The sequence below is a fragment of the Plectropomus leopardus genome, chromosome 3 (genome assembly GCF_026936395.1).
Source record: "Plectropomus leopardus strain MGB_pleo_1.0 chromosome 3, ASM2693639v1, whole genome shotgun sequence".
Classification (NCBI taxonomy): Eukaryota; Metazoa; Chordata; class Actinopteri; order Perciformes; family Serranidae; genus Plectropomus; species Plectropomus leopardus.
The window spans coordinates 5092178-5115000 of NC_142178.1; the positions used below are offsets into that span (position 1 = coordinate 5092178).

At 42.2% G+C, this 22823-nt stretch overlaps 1 protein-coding gene across 4 annotated transcripts in view; it reads left to right on the plus strand.

The window, feature by feature from the left end:
• The first annotated feature begins 1106 nt into the window (after window positions 1-1106).
• fam184b (family with sequence similarity 184 member B) overlaps window positions 1107-22823 on the plus strand; it is a 37149-nt gene continuing 15432 nt past the window's right edge. For 2 of the 4 annotated variants that reach the window (XM_042485975.2, XM_042485977.2), the window contains exons 1-9: window positions 1107-1719; window positions 9835-10023; window positions 12123-12785; window positions 13991-14126; window positions 14554-14705; window positions 15335-15868; window positions 19048-19155; window positions 19241-19539; window positions 21301-21451. In XM_042485975.2, the coding sequence (XP_042341909.2) occupies window positions 1570-1719; window positions 9835-10023; window positions 12123-12785; window positions 13991-14126; window positions 14554-14705; window positions 15335-15868; window positions 19048-19155; window positions 19241-19539; window positions 21301-21451 (2382 nt within the window). In that variant the 5' untranslated portion in view covers window positions 1107-1569. The remainder of the gene's footprint in view (window positions 1720-9834; window positions 10024-12122; window positions 12786-13990; window positions 14127-14553; window positions 14706-15334; window positions 15869-19047; window positions 19156-19240; window positions 19540-21300; window positions 21452-22823) is intronic. The other 2 variants (XM_042485976.2, XM_088075409.1) reach the window with 1 other exon arrangement.

The following is a 22823-nucleotide window of genomic DNA, read 5'->3' on the forward strand; positions in this document are numbered from 1 at the left end:
CCCATTTTTGTATAATTTCATAACTCATTCGAACAGAACTTATCATAAAAACAAACACTTGAACAAATATCGGGGTGATGAAAACGACCATCAGTGACAGAAACCAACTTTGGAAAAAAATTTATTTGGTAATTTATTTCTAGCACTGCAGGTGGGTTTCCATTAACCCTCAAATTGCACAAATTGAAATTGCGAATATAAAATACACCTAATGGAAACATGTCAGTTTCGAAAAATTCCCCATTTATCACAAAAAAAGTTTTTACGCTTGCACGAGGTGGTATTTCAGGCAATTAGAAAAAGCTGTATTTGGCAAAACTGAGATGGAAACACTTTTTTTAGCTTTTATAGGACATGATGCTATGGCTATGTGCTTGTCTGCTCCCTCATGATGCAGCAGGAGCTACAAGAGCTGTTATTGCATCAAGAACTCTTCAAAAGTTGAGCGGATTATCTGGAAGTTTTGAATCCACAATTCCTCTGTGAAATTGTGGACTTTCACCACCCAGAAATCCCTCATACATGGTCTCTCACACATAGCCTATAAGGTGCTTGCCTTTCCATTATCGCTGGCATAAAACGCCTATGTTGCCCTGGATTTGAAATAATGAGGGCCAGTGCGGTGGCTGCAATAGAAATAAACCTGCTAACGGTTTGAAGATCCATCTCCATGCTTCTTGGAATATTACTGTGAGAAGTCGCATAACAATGCCAGAAAAGTCGCATAACATCTGTCAGTGGAAACAAAGCCATCTTGCAATTGTTTTATCGAAAAATAATACGTTTTGCGCAAATCTGTGATAGAAACCCGCCTAGTTTTACAAATGTGTGTAATTCAGAGAAAAATGATTGAGATTATGTTTCGCTATGGCAGTCCAGTCAATATTGTAGTACACCTTGACAGTAGTATTTAGAGTCGCAATAGAACAGGCCTAATACAAGATGCATTTTTCCATTAAAATGAACATCTGTTGAATAAAATTAATAAACAGTTTGTGTGGTTATCTGACTGATGGAGTAAAATCACACGAGCTGCCCCTGGAGACCCCCTCCTCCCTGCACGGTGATTGATACAGCAGCGCCGGTAGGGGCGGGGCAGCACTGCAGCAGTGCGCCTCTCGAGCTGTCTCCGGTAATGTTCTATAGGATACACACGCCCCTCTCCTCTCCGCCCCTGCCGCGAGACAGGTGGTTGAACTGTATGCCTTCATCCTCGAGCGCTCCCTCTTAGAATAAAAACATATCTGTTGACAGTTAGGGAAGGCTCGGTTGGCGCGAGCGCGTCCCCGATGGACTTCCAGCGTGTGACCTCCGCGATCACCGGGCGGACAGCGGGAGAGGGGGGCAACAACCGGAACGCACGAGGAGAGCCCCGCCGATCTACTACTAAATGTTTTCCAGCGAATCGCGCGAGCTGTTGTTCACGGAAGGGGTCCTACCGACACGCGAATGAGATGCGCGAGTGAAAAGTTGACACGATTTTCGGTGGGGATTTTTTTAATCTGAGAGGCGGCAGGATCATTTGTGACTATCCTCCGGTCTGGGAAGTTCCCTAGGGGGGCGTTCATTATGGCTTCAGGCGCCGGTAAGGCTGCACAGCCCCTCGGGCCGGGCTCCGCCGTTAACGGGACTGCGGCAGAGTTCCCGAACATCGAGCAGGAGCTGTACGATTACCAGATGCACAGCAAGATGTGCAAGAAGATCGCTCAGCTCACCAAGGTAAGACCTGCCGGTGACACCGAGAGGCGCGCCGCCGCCGCCGCACGCGCTGTCACTGTATCTGTCAGGCTGATTGGATGATCTGATGGCTGCCTCACTATATCTGCCATCACACCGACACACAATGATATATGGAGGAGGCGACATGATTATCCTGTGCTATGTGACATAAGACAGGAGCAGCAACAGCAAAAAAAAAAAAAAAGCAAAAAAAAGCAAAAAAAAGCAAATGAGATATAAAATTGATCTAGAAAAAAAATAAAACAGAAATATAATATTGCAGTAGACACTCATACGTGCTTACACACCATCACAGATGTGCACTACGTTACAAATCATCGTTATCTGCTGGCATCATGATTGGGAAACTTGGATCAGGGTTCATTCGTCTTCGTGACTGACACAGTAATCAGACATCAGCGATCGCTGAGAGCTTTAGGCTGCAGATCTTCAGCTATCTGAGAGCCAAACCTTTCAGGGCAGCAATTAGGATTGGTGTGATTATCGTTCAATTTATGGATTATCTTATTTTTGTCCTGCATCAATTAAATACAAAAAAAAAAAAAATAGCATAGCGAAGATTGCACAGATGCCAAATCCCAAAAATTCCCAAAAAATCCCAAAAAACAGATTAAAAAAAAAATGTATTAAACTGTCAATTAACACTAATGAGGCTGGGCTATGTGATATACATTCACATGATATGGATATCGTGATATCATAAGTGTTGGTTTTAAATGCTGCTTTACAGTAAAGAGATGTCATTTTATGAATTTAGACTGTTCTGTTGTAATATTTCCTTTTATCCACTTAGTCATTATGGCCATTGTACTGATGATTATTAATCAAAAATCTCATTCTGTAAATATTCTGCAAAAGAACAAATTGTCTACCCTACAATATTGTCCCAGTATCAATATCAAGGTATTTGGTCAACAATACTGTGATATTTGATTTTTTCCAGATCCCCGCGCCCTAAACACTAATATGAACGTGATATTAGCAGCAAAACTCCACATTAACCCTTTCAGCCCTAAGCAAATTGGTTTAATTTCGTTCAAAAACATAGGGAAAGGCAACAAACATGGCCTAAAAATGAAAAAAAAAAGTTACAAGAAAATTACCTGAAAATAAGTAAAAATGAAGAAAAGACACAAAAAACAAGTACATGACTTTAAAAAAGCGATGAAAATAAAAGAGTGTTTTTAAGTATTTATTCTATATATTTTGTTCTGTTTTTTCATAACAACATAATTTTAAATATAAAATTATTATAATATATATATCAATTTATAATTATATATATATATAAAATTATTTATATATATATACACACACACATATACTGTAGATATTTAAATTCTATATTTGTTTGGATTATTTTGTAATAAACCTCACTTCTTTATTGAAAGTAATTTAAAGGTAACATTTCTTGCAATTTGTGGGATATTTCTTGCCAAGTTTGTCTTTGCCTTTCCCCCCATATTTTCAAAAGAAATCAAACCATTTTGCTCAGTTTTTAAAGGGTAAAACAGCTTGTTAAAGGCATCTGAATGCAGCACAAGTGATGTCGATCCATGTTTCAAAGGCTTGAAGAGGCTGGAGCCGCCAATATTTGCAATTAAATTGTAGTAATTGAGTAATTAAGAACATTTTGTCATAATTGTAAGGCATGTGTCGTGTATGTACTACATATCAATGTGCAGGGATGCTTGACAGCAGCAGTGGGTATCTGCTCCGGCTTTTCATACAGTAAGCATTGCTATATGGGGATTCTCCCTCTCCCTGGTGCACAATAATGCTTACAGAGGCAGGGCATGACCCATCGCTTGTTGAGCTATGACAATTACTGATGACTGTGCACTTCCCATCATCCCTCATGGGCTCACCTTAGTGCAGCCTGTAGGTGTGTGTGTTCAGGAGCACATGTGTGTGGTGCAATAGCATTTGTGTGTGGAGTGCAGAAAGCTTCTCCTCAGACACACACACACATACACACACACACACAAACAAAGATGACACAGATGAGGGGTCAGCACTTGTGTCTGTGCTTGTTAGGGGGGATTTGCCTTCCACCTCTCCTGCCTCTCTGCTTCTCCTTCCATCCCCAATGTAAAAGAAGACTTGTTTCCATCTCTTGAAACTTTATGCAAGCCCTGCCAGCCCCGCTTTAGCTCTTTGATGACCGCAGTAAATAAATCCGAAACCCAGAGCGCTGATGAAATATAAGAATCATCAAATCCGATATTTGGTGTAAGCATTTTCTCGGGGCTTTGGGATGCTGGGCATGTGACACATGGTTTATTTGAGTGTTTTGGGGCGGGGGTGTGGAGAGGAAGTGGGAAATGGGTCAGCTGTGGTAACCTTATATATTTATTAACCTCTGCTCATACTGTGTGTGCATGAAGGAGGCTGGCACACACACACGTGCGCGCGTACACACACACACGATCATGCACTTAACACACCTCGTCATGTCTGTCCCTATCCTCCACCACTCACCCATCCACACTTATGCTTGACTTCCACAGCACCCCCTCCCTCTCTACATCGACCTCCCTCCCTCTCAGAGTGGTCTGCCCTGCTTGAATGGGTGCTGCTAAAGATAAACCAGTAGCACGTCTGAGTGTGTTTACATGGCCGAGCAAGCCAATGGGAAGAAAGCGAGAGCTGACCGTGCCAGGCCAGCTGTTGTGAATGTTCACATAAGCTTGTGCGTGAACAGACATGCACACACCCACACTAATAAGAGTAGTCTCTTGACGTGACTCACAGAGATCAACAGAAGCATATTAAAGTGTGTGTTTGTGTGCACATATACTGTCAACACTTTTGATTGGCAGCTCTAATTCTGTCTGTGTGATTTCCTGTACTTATCTAGCTTACACTGTCACAATGTTCCCGGCTTTGTAATCCAGCACACCCGGTCCCCTCTTTGATATGTGTGGAGGTTTGTGTGTATGTGTGAGGGTGAGGGGGGCTGATGTGAGAGAAAAGTGTGTGCATGCTTGCTTGTCTCTTTGCCTAACCTCTCCTCTGTGCACCAACCGTTCACTCTACATCTCACTCCAGTTTCCAAAAAGCCTCGACCCGGCTCTCTTTTACACTGCAGACAGAATATTAATTTCATGCTTTGCTGACTATGAAGTTATTGTCAATAAGCAGGGGCACTGGCTTGTGAGGCTACATGAATAACATTATCGACTGGCAGGATCAATATGGGGTTCTCGAGACAGGATTTACAGTAGCAAGAGGCCCTCGCCACTCTCTGACCAAACTGCCACGCCAAGCGCCTCGAGAATTTATATCCAGAAAGATGAATCAAAGTGTGACACTGCCTTATTACACTGACATTTCAAAAATAACGGCTTCACAAGTCAGAAAATGGGCTTTAAATAACTTTAAGGAGATGTCTGACACTTTTTCACAAGCATAAGTGGTGCAAAAACAGAGGATCGGCTGCTAAATATTAAATTTGGGTGATGCTCTGAATCAGAAGCTAACTTTAGCAATGTGGAAAGGCTAACAAGTGAAAATGAAGAGATAATGGTAAATGCTGAAACTTAGTCCAGTGCAGTACTTGTACAGTAAGACAAGTAGATAACAGTAATAAATTCAGTGAACTGACTCATTTGTGTCAGTTACACAACCAAATCTATCTCCGATTTTTCTAACTTAAAGGAACAGTTCATCCAAAAATCAAAAGGACATATTTTCCCTCTTCCCTGTAGTTCTATTTATCAGTATAAAGTATTTTGGTGTAAGTTGCCAAGTGTTGGTGATATTGGCCATAAAGATGTCTACCTTGTGTCCAATATAACGTAACTAGATGGCACTCGGCTTGTGGAGCTCAAAGCGCCAAAAAACACATTTGAAAAACTCAACAGCAATGTGTCTTTACAGAGGTCATGACCCAGGTTACCCAGCGCCAACTGTAATCAGTTTCATGTAGGACCTATTGTCTTTCAACTGAACTACACCTTCATATCGTATCAGTACGCAGAAGGAATTGTGTAATTTTTGTGTCACGACTTGTCAAGTGATTCATGCCTTCTCTCTTAATGTTTATGAAAAAAAAAATGTACTCAAGTTTCAGAGGGTTAGAAATGAATAATTTGCATCATATTATTAATACAGTAATACTGTGTAAGTAATAGAGCACCTAATTAATTACCATTTCTTTCCATTCTTATTTGCCACCCTCCCCTAATGCCATCTGGTTGTCTGCTCACTGTCCATTAAGTGTAATTTGGTTTTGTATGATTTTATACAGTTATGGTGACAGACTCTTGCCACCTCCCTACACTCGTAATTTCGGTGTAATTAATTTGCCAAAAAAAGATCATAGTGAACAAAGCCAGAGATAAATTTGACTAATAACATTTCGACTGTCAGCATGAAACATGTAAATTGTGTTTTTTTTGTTGTTTTTTTTAAATCGTGTTGATCCCCTGCAGACATTCAGTCTTTAGGAGGCTGTACCAGGCTAGAGTTACAGCTAGAGTAATGCTACTGGTATCATACGAAACTAGAAGACCCAAGGAATCCAGCGGTACCAACCATGATGCTTCTCAGGTCGGGGGTGGAATTATGCTCCAAAGTCAGGCTAAATTTTGGCGAGTGAAAAAGGTAAAGGTCATTTCACTGAGGTCGCTTGACCTCTGACCTCCAGATACCTGAATGAAAATGGGTTCTGTGAGTACCCATGAGTATCCCCTTTACAGACATGCCCACTTTTTGCTACTCCCATGGTATTTTTGCTGTCATTTGATTCCTAATCGAGACAGTCTAGTAAGTATTGCTTTACCATGTCAATACTAAAATGCAAAGTAATAGAATTTTAAAAATGTGGGTTTTTTTCAAATTTTATTTATTTATTTTTTTATTGATTACTTATTATTTATAAAGGTATTCTGTACTAACTGATAGTGAATATTGTTATTTGCGTTGAAGTATCGCATTTTCCAAAGGTACATTTCTTTTTAATATGCTCTCGGCATGTCAAAACTGAAGTACATCGACAAATAATATAATAGTGGTCGAGTAGTGACAATGGAAATGAAAGAATACGTAATGTTATTGTGACCCAATGTATACTATATATGAATGTGTACAGGGCCTTACTGTCTGTCTTTTTTCTAACTATCTTTTATTATTTTGTTCTGTTTTACATACTGTACATATGTGTGCTTGTATGGGTGTGGATTTTTGTCGGAGTTAATTGTATGTTATTATTTTACTTTACTTGTTAAAAAAGACACTAAATACAGATAAAAAAACTGATTAAAAAATGTGATGGATCACAATTAACTATTGATTTTTTCCAATTAATTGGATTAAAAAATTAATTGTTTGACAACCCTATTATTTCTTAGACTTTCAATTTTTCTAAAGACATGATAATATCGTTATTGTAAACTATTTTGGCCAAGATAATTGAGAAGTTAAAATCTATTATCGTACCAGCTCTAGTGTAATGTTTGGGCGTTCACACTTTTAATTTTTGACATGTAGCGTGCCTCCAGGTGAGGAAATGCTTGCTAAATCATCCCCTCCGTCCTGCTATATTTTCCTCTGACCCTCCTTGCTCTCAATCTCAAAGAGGACGGCCAAGAACAGCGCACACACACACACACACACACACACACACACACGCACACACACACACACACAGCCCTCGGAGCCTTCTCCACAATTCCAAGTCCCCCTCAGTCCTCTGAGTCATGAGTTCATGAGCCAAAGTTCATGCAGAGTGACGTTATTGAATAGTCGCAGTGACATACTGTGCGAGTGTTTGACTAGCAGGCCAGAGAGAGAGGCAAGGTTGTGTTTAGGATCTGGAGAGATGTCACATCCGTCATCGATATCAGTCGCTGATTTATAAGAAATACATCATAGATTAAGGGAGGTGGACAGTGTTGAGATGATGTAAGTGTGTGTGTGTGTGTGTGTGTGTGTGTAAGAGAGAGGTAGTGACACACACACTCACACACACACACACAGAGAGAGAGAGAGGGAATGTCCGGCAGTGCTGTGCCAGCTGTGTGCTGCAGACAGAGAGGCGTCTGGGTAAAATATGAGCCTGTGTGTCCCCTGCATACACCCATACACATGCATACACACAAACACACACACACCTCTGCGGGTGGGTAAGTGAGCCATCAGGGTCAGTAGGAGCAGATGATGACACTGTAGACACAGCATAGAGGGTAAAGTGAATAGTGGGGAGAAACAGGCCATATTTCAGGTGTTAGTCACAGACTATATTGGGAGGAGGGGGAGAGACTCCTCACATGCAGGGAGGCTGCAGCGCTGGGACTATATTAACTCACAGGACTCTGGTTTCAGTAGATGCGCACTGTTTGTCAGTGTTGCTGTTTAACCTCTTTTATTTGTGTTTGGGGATTGTTGTGTTTTCATGTCAGTTTAATATTTGGTATCATAAATCTGCCAGCTCTAAATATTGGCTCCATAATGTCTGTGTTTGTGGAGCAGCGTTGGTGTCAATTTCCCTGCTGTTTGTGATGTACTCCCGTTAAATGAATATAGAGGAAACAACCACACAGAGTGAATCATCTGAATCCAAGAGGATGTTAACTGTAACAAGGTCAAGTTAATCTGTTTTCCAAAGAAGACTTAATCAAGAGGGCTACATTAAAAGCTACCACCAAACAATAATATGTACATTTAGGTCCTTTCAGTCACCAAAAGAGAAAAGAAATGTAAAACAGTGAATAAAATCTGAGATACAGTCAAAAAGAAAGAAGTTTTACACTCAATGAGTGCTTACAAATCAGATGATGAAGCCAATTTTAATCTTTTCTCATCAAAGGGGGGAAATCTATTACTCAGTCTGCAAAGAAATCTTCCAATGTCAGCTTAAACTCGACAATGACTGGCTGTTTCAGCTTTAAATTATTCTGCAGTTAGTTCCAAAAATAGGAGAAAAGCTACAAGAAAGCACTTTTCCCTCAGTCTCAGTCTGAGGGACAAAAACCCTAAAACTTTTCAGCTATTGTAAAAATAACAGGAATAATAATCATGAAGAAAGCCCCGGATGGCTTTATAAAAATATACTAATCAACCAAGAATACAAAACACAATGATGATGAACAAGAGTCATTAAAAAGTATTTTACTGCTGAAAATTCGGTCTTTTCATAGAACTAGCTATGTAGAAGAAAGACGCAAATACTTGGAAATTGGTGCGACATGACCAGAGAAAAAGTGTTGTGGCTTTTGCTCAAGGGATGAAAACCTACAACTACCAGACTGCACTGCCCCACACTAGACCAATAAGTGCTTCCGCAGATGGATGACACAATGTTTCAGAAAACATTTTAGGTGAGAAGTAGACAACACAGTAACAGAATCTTTGTTCATATCTGATAAGCGCAGCTCAGTTTTACTATGTGATCTAATTTTTTCAGCCTCTGTTTTCACAATACAGGAAACTGTATGGCACCCAATTCCTTTTCACAAACTATTGTAAAAACAGCTAAACATGGCAGTAAAATATGTTTCTGAAAATATTTTATTGAGTTTTACAGCTTTTTGAACTTTTGACATGATTGACATGTTGACATGATTTTCTGATGGTTGTTCAGACTGTTGCTTGACCTACTGACTGTATTTCCGCATTTTTGTATGCCAGACGCCTCATACAAAGAGTATAGAAGCGGATCAAGAGAGAGCTGCCTCTTTCTTTCTCTCTCTCAAACTCTGATCAAACTGTAAAACTAAGCAGTGCTGAGCAAACATAAAACGGAGACTCTGTTACTGTATTGCCTTTTTTCTGATGATCAAGTGAGCATGGCGATTTTGGCACTGGTACAATAGAGGAAAGTTTAACATAGTCCAGTTAAGCATACTACCCACATATTTATAGTACAAAGCTGGTTGAAATGAAACTGATATGCAATTTCTGGGGGACACAGAGGCACAGAGGCTACAAGGCATATCACATGCCAGTGATCACTTCCTGTTTGTCAGCAAAGAAAAGGCATGTCCCATCCATTGACGAAATGATTAACAGTTACAGCTGAAAACATATGTTCAAGCAGAAATGTGCAACTATTATCAAACAGTTTTCTTGCCTGTTGCCGCTGTTCTGCAGGTGATTTATTCTCTGAACATGAAGAATGAGGAGCAGGAGACGGCCCTGCAGGCCTTAAGCCACGCCCACCACGAGGAGCTGCACCGCATCCTGGTGGAGACGTGTCATGAAGGGGAGGAGTCAGCATGGAGGACACGCCTCCTCGAGCTGCAGGACTCTCTGGATGAGCAGCAGAGAGTGGGAGCCCAGGTGTGTTTGTTTGTGTGTGCATGTGCGCGCATGCATGTGCACTGTCGCCCCTCTGATCAGGAGATAAACTGACCTCATTGACGGACATGATGTATCGCTGTAATTTAAAGTGTAAACTCCCAACGGGAGCAGAAAATCAAAGCCGCCCCTCATGTGACCTACAACAGTCAAGCTAACCTTCAGATAGCCTCAGACTTCATGCCTAATTTACATGTTGTGCACCACAATACAACACCAACATGAATCATGAATACCCACATGACTTTCTTATGAGCTCTTTGGGAACATAATGGTTCTGAACAACTAAAGAGATAAAAAATGTACACAGACGTTAAACTTTTATTTTGCAATGTGTGGCCACGCTTATTTGTCTGGTTCATCTGTCGTCTGTCCTTTTGTTTCCCTATTTTAATAATCAGATCATTTAAAATGTAAAGATCATGTAAAATCAGGACCATGTTATCTAGTGTGAACAACAAATACACCCTACCATGGGGTGTCTGTGGCTCAGTGGATAGAGTGGGTGCCCCATGTTCAGAGGCCGAGTACTCACCGTAGCGGTCTGGGTTTGATTCTGGCCTCCGCCCTTTGCTGCATATCGTCCCCTGTGTTGACGAGTGGCATAGTGCCACTGATGCAAATTTTGGGACAATGCATTGAGAATAAACTACACTGTGGGGTTGAACATAGTCTTATGCTGTGTCTGCAAAAGTATAGTTTCCTAGCAGATGTGTTAAACACGTATCAAACACAATTACAGTCAACAGTTTTAAGGATGGAGAGACCTATTCCGCTTTTCCGTAGTTTGTGTCTTATATATAGTGTTACAATAAAGGATGGTCATACTGCTACATGAAGATACATGCTGGAACATGTCCAATTATGTTTAGAGTTTTTATTGTCTATTTTATTCCACAGCAAGTGGCCATGGTATAAGCAGAGTAATACACTCAAGATTCATCTAGATAAGAAAGTAACAGTAATAGACTTGTGTGAAAAAATGTCTAATATTTTCCCCATGTAATCTTCCCTATAATAGCTCATCTTTTCATATTATATAGTCCATCTGGGATTTTTTAGGCTTTTTTGGGTTTGTCAGTTTTTCTAAAAAATAAATAAATACAAATAAAATGCATGTTTTTAGGTGTTTTTTGCAATTAAACTGTGAAAGAAAAATAGTTATTATTTATTTTTATGCATACTTCATTAAAAATAGGTAACTTGTTTAAGTAAGAAATAGATTTATACTACCCTAGCATTGTCACTAATCATGCATATTTAAGTCATCTTGATTCTTTTAGCACATGGTAAATTTATGCTGACTTGTCTTGTTGGTTGTCCACGTCTTTCAGTCATTATTGGGTGTGTTTTGCAGTTGCAGTGTTTGTCAATCCATGTCATTTGTCTTCCACCACAACGTTGCACACAGTGCCAAAAGTTTTACCCCTGCTTTCGTGCAAAACATCAGGAACTGCCTGAAAGTTGCATGGTGTTTAGCAGTAATTTTTTTGTTGGAGACTACAATGACTGGTGGAACTCAGAGGAAACTGCCCCGATAGGTCAAATTTGTAGAAAGGTGGCAGTGACAGGAAAAAATTGCAAGGTCATACAGAGTCCACAGAGATTGGTTGAATTTGTGTTGAGTGTTGCATCCCCGAAGGGCTTATTATAACTAACTTATGAATCGCAGTTATGTTACAAGCTGGAGATAAACTGTTTAGAATCCAACCTGCCTGATCTCAATAGTGCAGGCTGGTAATGATGTTTTGCCATATAGTGAGTATTGTTTGAATGTCAGCACATTGTAGCTAATTAGACTTTATGGTCACAGTTCTGCCCTTTTCAAATGTTTTGCATATACATTGCTCACTTCAGTGGGCTGTTCTTAAATCCTCTTTGAGATGAAATAATACAGTATATCTGCGGCATGAATGTGCCACCATAAAAATACATTAAGTGTAGGATGTCATGTGGAGCAAAGCGTCTGTGAGGTTTCCAGTGTGTTGCGGGGGGTGTCTAACCTGCTACTAAGGATGCACGCTCAGTGGGCAGCGACTTGAAATGTGCAGTGTGTAACACATTGTCTTCTCTGCCTCCAGGTGCAGGCAGACTTCGAGTGCTTCCGCATCCAGGCGGAGGAGAGGGAGCGTGAAACTGAGGCGGAGCTGAGAAAAGAGTTTGAGGAGAGGCTCCAGGCTGCGGAGGAAGAGCTCCAGGAGGCCAAGGCTCAGATCAGCGATGCCCAGGAGGAGAGCCTGCGCTTGAGCAAAGAACTGGAGAAGGCTGAGGAGCAGATCCAGGAGCTGGATGCCAAATGTGAGGAGCTGCAGAAAGCGGCTGACGAGGAGCGACAGCGGAACGAGGAGCAGAGACAGAGAGAGGGCGAGGAAATTAAGAAAGAGGAGGAGGCGGAGAGGCGAACAGGGGACTTGGAAAAAGCACTCTTAGAGGAGGTGAAGGCCCTGAGGGAGGAGAGGGATCGGGCAGAGGAGCAGAAGAGGCGTGCGGTGAAGGAGGAGAGGGAGCAATGGGAGCAAAAGATGAACGACCTGAGCGAAGAGCAAGAGGAGAAGAGGAGGAAGACGGAGGCAGAGTGGAGGGAGGAACGGCAGAGGTGGGAAGAGAGGGAAGAGGAGGAGAAGAAAGGGATGCACAGCGCCTTAAGGGAGAGAGTGAAGCGGGCTGAGGCAGAGGTAGAGAGTCACCTGGAGAGGTTGGCTGAGAGCAAGAGGAACACAGTCAAACTGCAGGAGCGAATACAGGTATGCACTCATACTGGAACTAGAATGTTGTGAAAATGGAGGAGAAAGGTAGAGTTGAGTCGATTTCCGGTTTTGGCAATTCAGTCCAGTAGACAAGTTTAAACCGGTTTGATTTATACAAACCGGCTGAACTGACATTTGTAAATATGTCACGTTCTGGCAACTTTAAAAGTAGCCTTAGGGGCCATTTGCACAGCAACAGGTCTTGCATGAAACATTAAACTTTTGTTCCAATTTGGCCTTTCGTTCACACAACAGTGACATTTTGGGGGCCTCAAAATGCAAACTTTTGAAACCGGGTTCCAGAGAGTAATCTCTTGAAAACGCCATTGCTTCTGTCTCTGTGTAAACTGGCAATGCGCGGATCCTGTGAGAACAGTGACGCCACAGCTGCTTTTCGTGCATGTGAGAATGGGCTGGATCTCAAGTGCACAGCAGATAGCTACTCGGTTTGTTTACATGAAGTGACAGAAGTGCATAATTAATGGATTCACAGAGAACAGAGAGCTCTTGCATGCAGGTAATGCTATGTAATAGTTTGACAATCACTTTCTGTTGGGACACGTCGTTATGTTCCACTCAAGATTGACCACTGAATCATGTGGGACACCTGGTAAAATGTAAACTGGTCTGGTCCAGTGTATGGCTTAATATCAAACCGGCTTGATATCAAAATTTTCACACCGGCCCAACCCTAGCGAAAGGAGATGTTGCAGTTTCCCGTCTCTGATGCACCCAGCTAATGATGGTGTTGATGGGGAAGGGAGTGAGGTAGAGGCAGAGAGAGAGAGAGGATCTTGCTTGTCTAACCACTGGCTGCCCTCCCTGAGTGCTATTCCCACTGCCAACTATCTGCTAATGAGTAGTTTGAGCAGGATAGATTCGCTGCACCACCACCATTACCACCTCATGGACGAGCATTAAGAAGCCCTACGAGAGCTGGCACCGAGCTGACATAAGCCCTCGCAGCAGACCATTAAAGCTCACAGCTGGGCTAGATAGCTCCCTGACTCACCACATTTCATCCCCCATTTTTTTCCCCTATCGCCTTCCCTGACTTCTTTCTCTCCTTCCTCCTTATCTGTGTCAAAGTTGCTGTCTCTCTCTCCCTCATTCTTTTTTCTTCTTCTCTATTCCCCTGTGCTCCTTGTCAACTCCTCTGCATCGCCCTCCTTTCTTTGCCCTCGCGCCCCGCCTCCCTCCAGGACCTGGAGGAAGAGCTGGAGCTGGATCGGAGGCGCGTGTCGGAGGCGGAAGGCGTGGCTAAGCGGGCGGAGGAGGAGCTGGCGGTGGCCAAAGAGAGGCTGCTGCTGCAGGAGGACGAGCTGCAGAGCAGAGCAGGTAGTCCATCAGTCCACCTGTCTTCTCACCTGTCTGCTGCAGGACGCTCACGTCGGTGAAAATCAGCTGAGCTCAGTGCTTTTCCATTTTTCACCCTGACTCAGCATTAATTAAGTTTTCGCCTCACGCCATTATAATATATACAGAAAATGCAACAAATGCACATTATTCATCCTGCATAAAGGCAAACAGTTTCATCAAAGTGTCATCATACCCAGTCAGCAAAAACGCCCTGAATTTTATTTATTGCACGGGAATGATTTTTGTTTTAGGCGCTTCCTCATTCAGTATTGGCCTGCTGTAAGTCCACTCTGCTTCTATTGTGCATAATCAATCAATTCGGGCTTGTGTGTGTTCATTTGGGTGTTTGTTGGTGTTTATTTGTTCTGTGTGTGTGTGTGTGTGTGTGTGTGTGTTTGTACGTCAGAGGAGCTGCTGAACCGCGGAGGCTGTGAGGTGTGTGTGTGTGCTGAGGTGGAGGAGCTGAGGAGCCAGGTGAGCCGCCTGCAGAGCAGGAACAGAGAGCTGGAGCTGCAGAGCAGTGGCAGGAACAGCGACCACGCCCGGCAGATTCGCCAGGTAAAACACGCACACAGACAACATACTTAACTCTTTGAAACATAAGCTTTCTTTAAAAAACACAGCGAGTAATTTTCAGGTCATTCTCTTCGTCACCTTTGCAATTTGTGGGGCATTTCTAGCAAAGTTAGTCTTAATTTTCTCAGGTTTAGAGCTAAATAGCTTGTGAAAGGTGTTTGAACACAGCACAGTGTTTTTAAAATGTTTTTTTTTTTTTTGGAAGTCATATTCTGAATTTGATGACTGCAACATGTTTAAAAAAAAGTAGGGATGGGCATGTTTACTTGTATGTGACATCACCTTTTCTTTTAACAACATTCAGTAAACATTTGGGAACTGAGGACACTAACTGTTGAATATTTGATACTGAAAATCTTTTACATTCTTGTTTTACTTACGACTTCAGTTGCTCAATTGTCCGGGTCTCCGTTGTCGTATTCTGTTTTTCATAATATACCACATATTTCAACCGGAGTCCGGTCTGGACTGCAGGCAGGCCAGTCTAGTACACAGTGTCCCAGCTTCTTTGGAAATGGGGTTTTAGATTCTACTGGTGTGCCTAATAAAGTGGCCATTGATTGTGCAATGTGTGTGTGTGTGTGTGTGTGTGTGTGTGTGAATGCTCCCAGCATGCCGAGGCCCTGTCCAGTCTGCGTTCTGAGATGGTGAGAGCCCAGACGGAGGAGCTGCGTCGCATCCAAAAACATGCAGATGATGAGAGAGACAAACTGCAGAAGGAGATTGAAAAAGAGCGAGAAAACTTACAGAAGGAGAGAGAGAAAGAAAGGGAGCAGTTGGAGAAATACAGAAACAAACTGAGCAGGGAGAGAGAGGAGGAGAGGGAGGAGGTGGAGGGGATCAAAGAACGTCTGAGGAGAGAAAAGGAGGAAGAGCTGGACCGGCAGAAGAAGGAACTGGAGGTCGAGAGGGTTCGTGTCCGCTCACAGTTGGACAAGAACATCGAACAGGTGGAGGCGGAGAGAGCAATTGTGCAGCAGAAGCTGGAGGAGGAGAAGAAAAGGTTGGTGGAGAAGGCCGAGGAGGACAGGAAACGGTTAAAGGAGCAGGTGCGAAAGGCAATAGAGGAGGTGATGAGGAGGCACGCGGCCGAACTTCACAGCGTCCAAGAAGCTCTGAGCTCAGAGAGGAAGACCAACCAAGAGGTGAGCACCTGTCTGCGTGCCACAGGGGGGTTATTCCATTGTCTCTGACACACTGCAGTAAAAGAGGCCATTCTATAATTTGCACTTATATCAGAGTTTTAAAAATAGCCTGCTGTTCAGCTGTGGCAGACGACTCCTATAGGCTTAATTATTTTAGTTTCAGTCAGACTTTGGGTTTAATTATTTCGGATACAAAGACGATCCGCTGTGAGAAATCATTTTTCCTTTCATCGTGTCACACAGCTGCAACAGTAATACTTCCCCTGCTCTCAGCCTGTGTGCTGCACAATTGCTCTTAAAAAAGAAAACCCTTAGGAACCCTGTTAAACATATGCAGAAATTAGGATAACTTAACCCTTTGAAACCTGAGCAAATCAGTTTAGTTTCTTTTAAAAACATTGTGAGCGACTTATCAAGAAATCAAAATTAGGCTACCTTTTTGATAACTTTCTTTCATTCTCTCTCTCTCCTTTTTTTAAACCCTAGTTTTCAGGTTTTTGTCATGTCACCTTTGACCAGTTTCTTGCAATTTGCTTGTTGCCTTCACCCCCATGTTCTTGAGGAGAACTGAACCTATTTATCAGGTTATAAAGGTTAAAAGGTGTCTGAAAGCAGCACAAGAAAAACTGATGTCAATCCAGGTTTTTTAAAGGGTTAAAGGGGAACATCAAGACTTTTCAACCTGGACTCTATTTTCCCATGTTACTGTGAAGTGAAGAATGGGAAGAATCATTTTTTAAATCGGTCCAGTATTGAGAGAGAGCGAAAAGGGCTGTAATGTAACCACTTGGGGTAAGTGCCCTGACAATTTTACAACTATCTCACAGGAGGCGACCTATTTCAGGAAAAAAACGGTGGAAAAGCAAATGAGAGTTAAAGCGAGGAGTGCCGTTATAGTTTGTTGTGTTGGACTACAGAAAGTCGGTCTTCCTTTATCTAAAGATTTTCATCATCATGGCTGAGTATTTAGCATAGCCTGTATAAACAATGGATGTAGCTATCATGATGTCACCCATTGGTTTTAGGACTCCTGTTCTGTAGCCTTGACTTGGGCATGTCAGCCATCATCATCTTGATTTATTACAGCCAGAAGTGACCAAGTTTGGATGACAAAGACAGTTTTTCCACTCAAAGCAGTTCGCTCTTTAATATAGCTGTATAATAGCTATATAATAACTTTAAGCCTTAAAAAAATGTAAAAGAGTGACTTATATAAAAATTCAGCCCACGTACAGCTGACATGAATGTTGAAACTGTTTTTTGTACCAGGCTTGTACGGTAGCCTCGGCCACCAGTGTGTGAATGTGTGTGTGAATTGGTGAATGTGACAATGTAGTGTGAAAGCGCTTTGAGTGGTCAATAAGACTATAAAAGCGCTATACGAATACAGTCCATTTACAATTTATTTTTGCTTTGAAGTTGGGTATTTTAACATGGGGGTCTATGGGGATGGACTCTGTTTTGGAGCCAGCCTCAAGTGGCCATTAGAGGAACTGCAGTTTTGGCACTTTCACATTGGCTTCAATTCTAAGCCTCAGAGGTTGCTGCTTGATATTTAGTTGATTTTGACTATGGGAAAAAAGTCTGTAAGACCTCAGAACGAGACTTCTCCTTAAGCAATACCTCGACACGAAACAGAACAGAACAAAATAAAAGTGCGAAAGCAAAAACATTTTACGTGATCCAAATCAGCTAAATATTCTACAGTGACATTGAAAATTTTTGGATTAAGATACGCTTTCTGTACTCCAACACAACAATGTCCTCCCAGCACTCCTCTGTCCAACTCTCATCATCATTCTTCCTGAAAATGCTAATTTATTTTCATTTTCTGCCTGCAACAAGTCACCTCTTGTGAGATTTCGGAATGAGATTTCTTTTGTGTCCGGTGAGACTTGGAAACAAAATAAACAGGAACAAGCAAAGGATATGCTAGAATTTTTCATTTCTTAGTAGGGTCTTTTTGTAGGGTTGTTGTCAGGTAATTTTAATAAAAATCTGAGCTTGTCAGTGGCAAAAACAGGCACTGTCAACGTACATATTGAAGGTCTGCACCTTTTGCCACTGCACTCTCTCTCATTAGTGGACCAACTTCACTTCGTTTTTACTTCCCACAATTTACTTAGGTCGTGTATAGACAAGAATGGCCCTGCTAAAAACAGACAAGTCTTTCCTTTGCGTTTTAAAAAAAATCTGCTTTCATATGATAACATTGTGAGAACGATCCTCATGTAAGTGGAGCCGACAAAACAACCAAAATCGCTGTACTATGCATGCCAGGCCAGCAAGTTGGCGGTGTGACTTTGTAATGTGACACCAAAGAAGAACACCACGCACATATGCGAAGTGTGGCCGTGACGTCACAGGATCTGCACATCGCCAGCTTACACGGCAACAGAAGGGGTGGCGTTTTCAAAAAATTACACTTTGGAACCTGGTTTCAAAAGTTTGCTGTTGTCGTTTGAACCAAAGGCCAAACAGCAACAAAAGTTTCACATTTCATGCAAGAATGCTTGCCGTGTAAATGGCCCCTTAGACACAAAAAAAGGGAAAAAAGGGTCCAGGTTTAAAAATAGTTCCCATTTAATGCTTGAACCGGATAAAGTTGTTTTTTGTTTATATGAAACTTAAGAAATCAAGCAAAGGCAATAAACAGATGACCTGCATTCGTTTACACAGTCTGTGCTTCATTGGGAGTTACCCACTCACTTATTCCTATGTTTAAATATATACAGAGTGAACACCTACTAGTGACCCCAATGTTAGCAGCTGCATATGTTATAGGTTTATGACCAGGTCAACCAGAAAGTGATTTTTTTTTCTTTTTAGAAATGCTTATGTGGCGAAACTATAATGTTCAGATCAAAGGAATCAGTGTTTTAGGGCAGATCTTCTCTCTTGCGTATCATCTTGCAGCACCTCTCCCTGGTTGGGAGCCACTGGACTTAAAGGACATATTTAATGAATATCTCTTAAAATACTGAATGTAGAAATATAATGAGATTTTATCACATAATTGCCTGCCCTTTGAGCCCTCTTGTAATGTGCACTTCATCATGACTAATTATTCATTAGGCTCAGTAATAAGGAGATGATAGTATGGTTGGGCTAAAGTGCTAAAAAAGAGGAGAAGTTGTTGATGAAGTAATGGCGTTGATGTGGATGAATTTTATTGGAAGGTGTGCGCACGTTTGGATGAAGAGAGGAGGAGCGGTGAGGAGCTACGCAGCGAGATGGAGAGGGAGAGAGAGGAGCTGAGGACAAAGCTCAATGATGCCACCAATGAGGTCAGAGGTCAAATCATGCAAGATGATTTATCCGATAGAATTATTCACGATACGAGTTGTAATATGTGAGTTGGTGCGCTCTCAGGTCTGTAGGCTGCAGTCCGCAATCCAACAGCAAGACAACAAAGAGAAGGCAGCCCCTGAAGCTGCGGCCTCATGTGGGCCGCAGTGCTCTCGTCTGGAGGAAGAACTCCATCATACCCGGACTCGGCTGGCTCGGACGCAGGAGGAGGCGGAGAGGCAGCGGGACAGGCAGCAGAGAGAGATCGCGTCCCTGAGAGCTGACAAACACCGACTGGAGGAGAAAGTCCTGGAACAGAGCCGGCTAAACACGGAGAGGAGCCTTCTCGACCAGAGCCAGCGGCACACCGAGGACCGGATCAGGTATCAGAACAAACACCCAGCTGCCAGAACTGCTTAGGCTTATATTACAAAGCCTCCACTCGGGCTTGTAATCAGCTGCTGCCATCCTGCTAAAAGATCACTGGGGAAGATCAAAGTTGAGAAATCGTTCAAATTGTGGCTCACAACGACCTGCAGCGTCTTTTCCTCTCTCGCACTCAGCTGCAATTGAACGAGCTTTATTGACGTGTAATGTGTTTCGCCACAGCAAAACATGCCAAGCAAATTAGCTGCAGCAATAAACAGGATATGTAGTGATACGAAAAACACTGTCAGTACATCAATGGAAATTAAATCAATTTCATCACAGGCCAAATGAACATTAGCTGTAATGGTTTTCAGAGAACCAATTAGTCCTGCCCTGTCCTATATACATACTATCTATTTCATTAATGTATGCACACTGAAAACACATTACTTTTAGTAATATTAGTTTGGATTTTTTTGAAGTGAGGTTGTATGGGGTCAGTATATTACATACAGTAGGTGTTTGGTGGGAGGCCCCCAGTTTGGAGAAATGCCAGTAGTACCAACATGGAGGCTAAGCAATGTGAAAGGGGAGTAGAGGCAAAATGTATTTTAGAAAAAAGTCCAGATCAGTTTGAGTGCACACCATAGTGACTTTCACCAGCTTTTCCTTCTTGTCAGACAGCTTGTTCCAAACAGGGAGGCTGTGAAGGGCTTCAGTTTCCCATCTCTCGTCAAAGGCACCAAACGCCATTGACATTAAAGAAGTATTTCACCGATATAAAGACCCATAGAACTAGGATGTCTATGCAGCAGAAAGACAAAATGCCATTGCCACATGACCAGAGAAAACAATTAAAAGCTTTTGCACAATAGGGTAGAAAACCTACAACTACCAGAATGCATTGCGCCACACCAGACCAATAAAAGCTCCCACTGGTGGGTGACACAATGCGCACTCTTCCATTGACACTATGGATGTATTAAGAAAGCCTGGATACAGCCATGGAGGCAGGGCCCTGATCATTCCTTTGAGAGCTGCTCATTGGTGCATCAAGCAAAACAAGCAATTTTTCTGAATATGAAATAGCCAGACCTACGGGTCCATGAGGCATGGGCACTAGAGACTTACGACGGCTGAGTGCAGCTGAGTGTGCCCGAACTTCTGCTGGCAGAGCGACTGACTTCCAGTTTAGCGCTTCACTAACTTGAATGGCGGTCTATTAGACTTTCCAGTTGTTAGCGTACTGGATGGCCTAAATCTAGATAGCGAAACGAGTCATTTTACAGTAAACCGCAAAACCGCGCTAATACGTTGCTCTGTCACCGCGGTGACAAAAACTCCATACCGTCACAGCCCTAGTTTACATGCAGTTTTCCCCTCTTGCAAAGGTATGGCATCATTATTGTTGAACAGACAACACTAAAGCATTCCCCTAACAATAGCACCCCTCGGCGTTTCCTGTTCTGGGGTATTTTCCATGCAAAGGAATACTTTTACAAATCCTGTAAGCTAAAGGTATACAGGTGTCTGCTTCAGAAATACAAGTACGTAATTCTAACATCCTAACATGATATGGAAAACCAGACATTTATGAAATGAAGTCATCAAGAAAAGTGAGAAGTAATGACGTTATAAAATGATAGTCTTCTTAAGATGAAGCAGAAGGCAGTCTGCAGTGATTACACTGAAGAGTGAGCAGTGAGAAGATACACACAAAGCATTTGCATGTAGGTTAACTCTGCCTCACTTCTTGTTCTGACGCATGCCTCCAGGGCAGAGTGCGAGGATCGTCTCAGAGCAGAGTTCAGGATAGAGATGAATGCCGCCGTTGCTGAGAGCGAACAGAGATGGCAGAACAGAGAGCAGGAGCTGCAGACCCAGATATCTGAGCTGCAGAGCCAACTGAGCGAGCTGCAGTCACAGGTGAGTCCTTCACAAACCACCAGTGACCATCTGTGATGCTGGTCCGCAGTACCTTCAGGCACACTGATTCTCACAGACACAGGCATCTAATTACAGCCTGATAAGCAGACTGAATTGCTGTTCTTTTAAAAGTTTGATGTGGACTGATTAGAATAACACTGAAAGACACTTTTCTTGAATTTAAGGGAATAAAGTAATCCAGCTTAATGGAGTAAACGGCTCTTTTGATGAAGCAACTTTTGTTGGTTAGTTGTAGACTGCAACATCAATTGATTTGCTCAATTTGTCTTTATTTTCTGAATAATGTCAGAATAAAGTGAACTATACCCATTGTGATTTATCAGAGCCCAAGATGATGTTATAAAAATGCTTGTTTGGCCAACCAAAAGTCCCACATGGACAGATAATCAGTTTTCTATCATATGTGTAGGCGGTAAGCAGCAAATTCTCATATTTAAAGTTGAGCTAGATACTTTTTTGTTGTTGTTTTTTACTTTAACTTATAATTATGAAGTAAATGTTGATTGCAGAATGCAATGGCTTTATAACAGTAGGCGGTTTTCCATTAACCCTCAAATTTATTGCAAAAAAGTTTGTATGCTTGCATAAGGTGGTATTTAAGGTGATTCGAAAAAAGCCATATTTTGCAAAACTGCAATAGAAACACCCTTTTGGCTTTTATAGGTCACATGATGCTATGGCTATGCACTTTTCGGTAGAAACTGGCTCCCCAGGGCATGATGCAGCAGGTGCTACAAGAGGTGCTATTGCATTGCATAACTCTTCAAAAGTTGAGTGGATCATCCCGAAGGTTTCAATCCACAATTCCTCTGTTAAATCGTGGATGGCTATGTGAAATAACCCTGATGATGTCACCTGAGTGTCGAGCTTTGCCTTGGAGACTATACTTTTTTACTTATGCTTGACACCCCTCCTGGGGTGTAAGGCCATTGCCAAGAGACCTCCAGAGTTCTCGGTCATTAACTTCCCTTTCTATCTGATACCAAGTGCATTCCAGTCTCTTGATGTCTGCCTCCTTTCCCCTTCCCTTGAAAACTCCATGTTAAAGCTTGTCTGGTAGTGTTTGACTTTGGTTTTCATAGTGTGTGCCCATTACATTAGCACCACTCTACCAATTTTGTCTGCTGCTAGTAGTTGTTGTGTCTTCATCCATAGATTGTTGCTGCTGATCTTGTCTGGTTAGTTTACACTCCTTCTTAGGTTTTTTTTTTAGTCTCCAGGTCTCAGCACCATAAAGCAGCTCTGATTTTACATTGGAGTTGAAGATTCTTATTTTTGTTCATTGCTGTGCCACTCTCGAGCACCAGATGTTCTTGAGCTGTAATGAGGCTGTCCTCACTTGTCCTTTTCT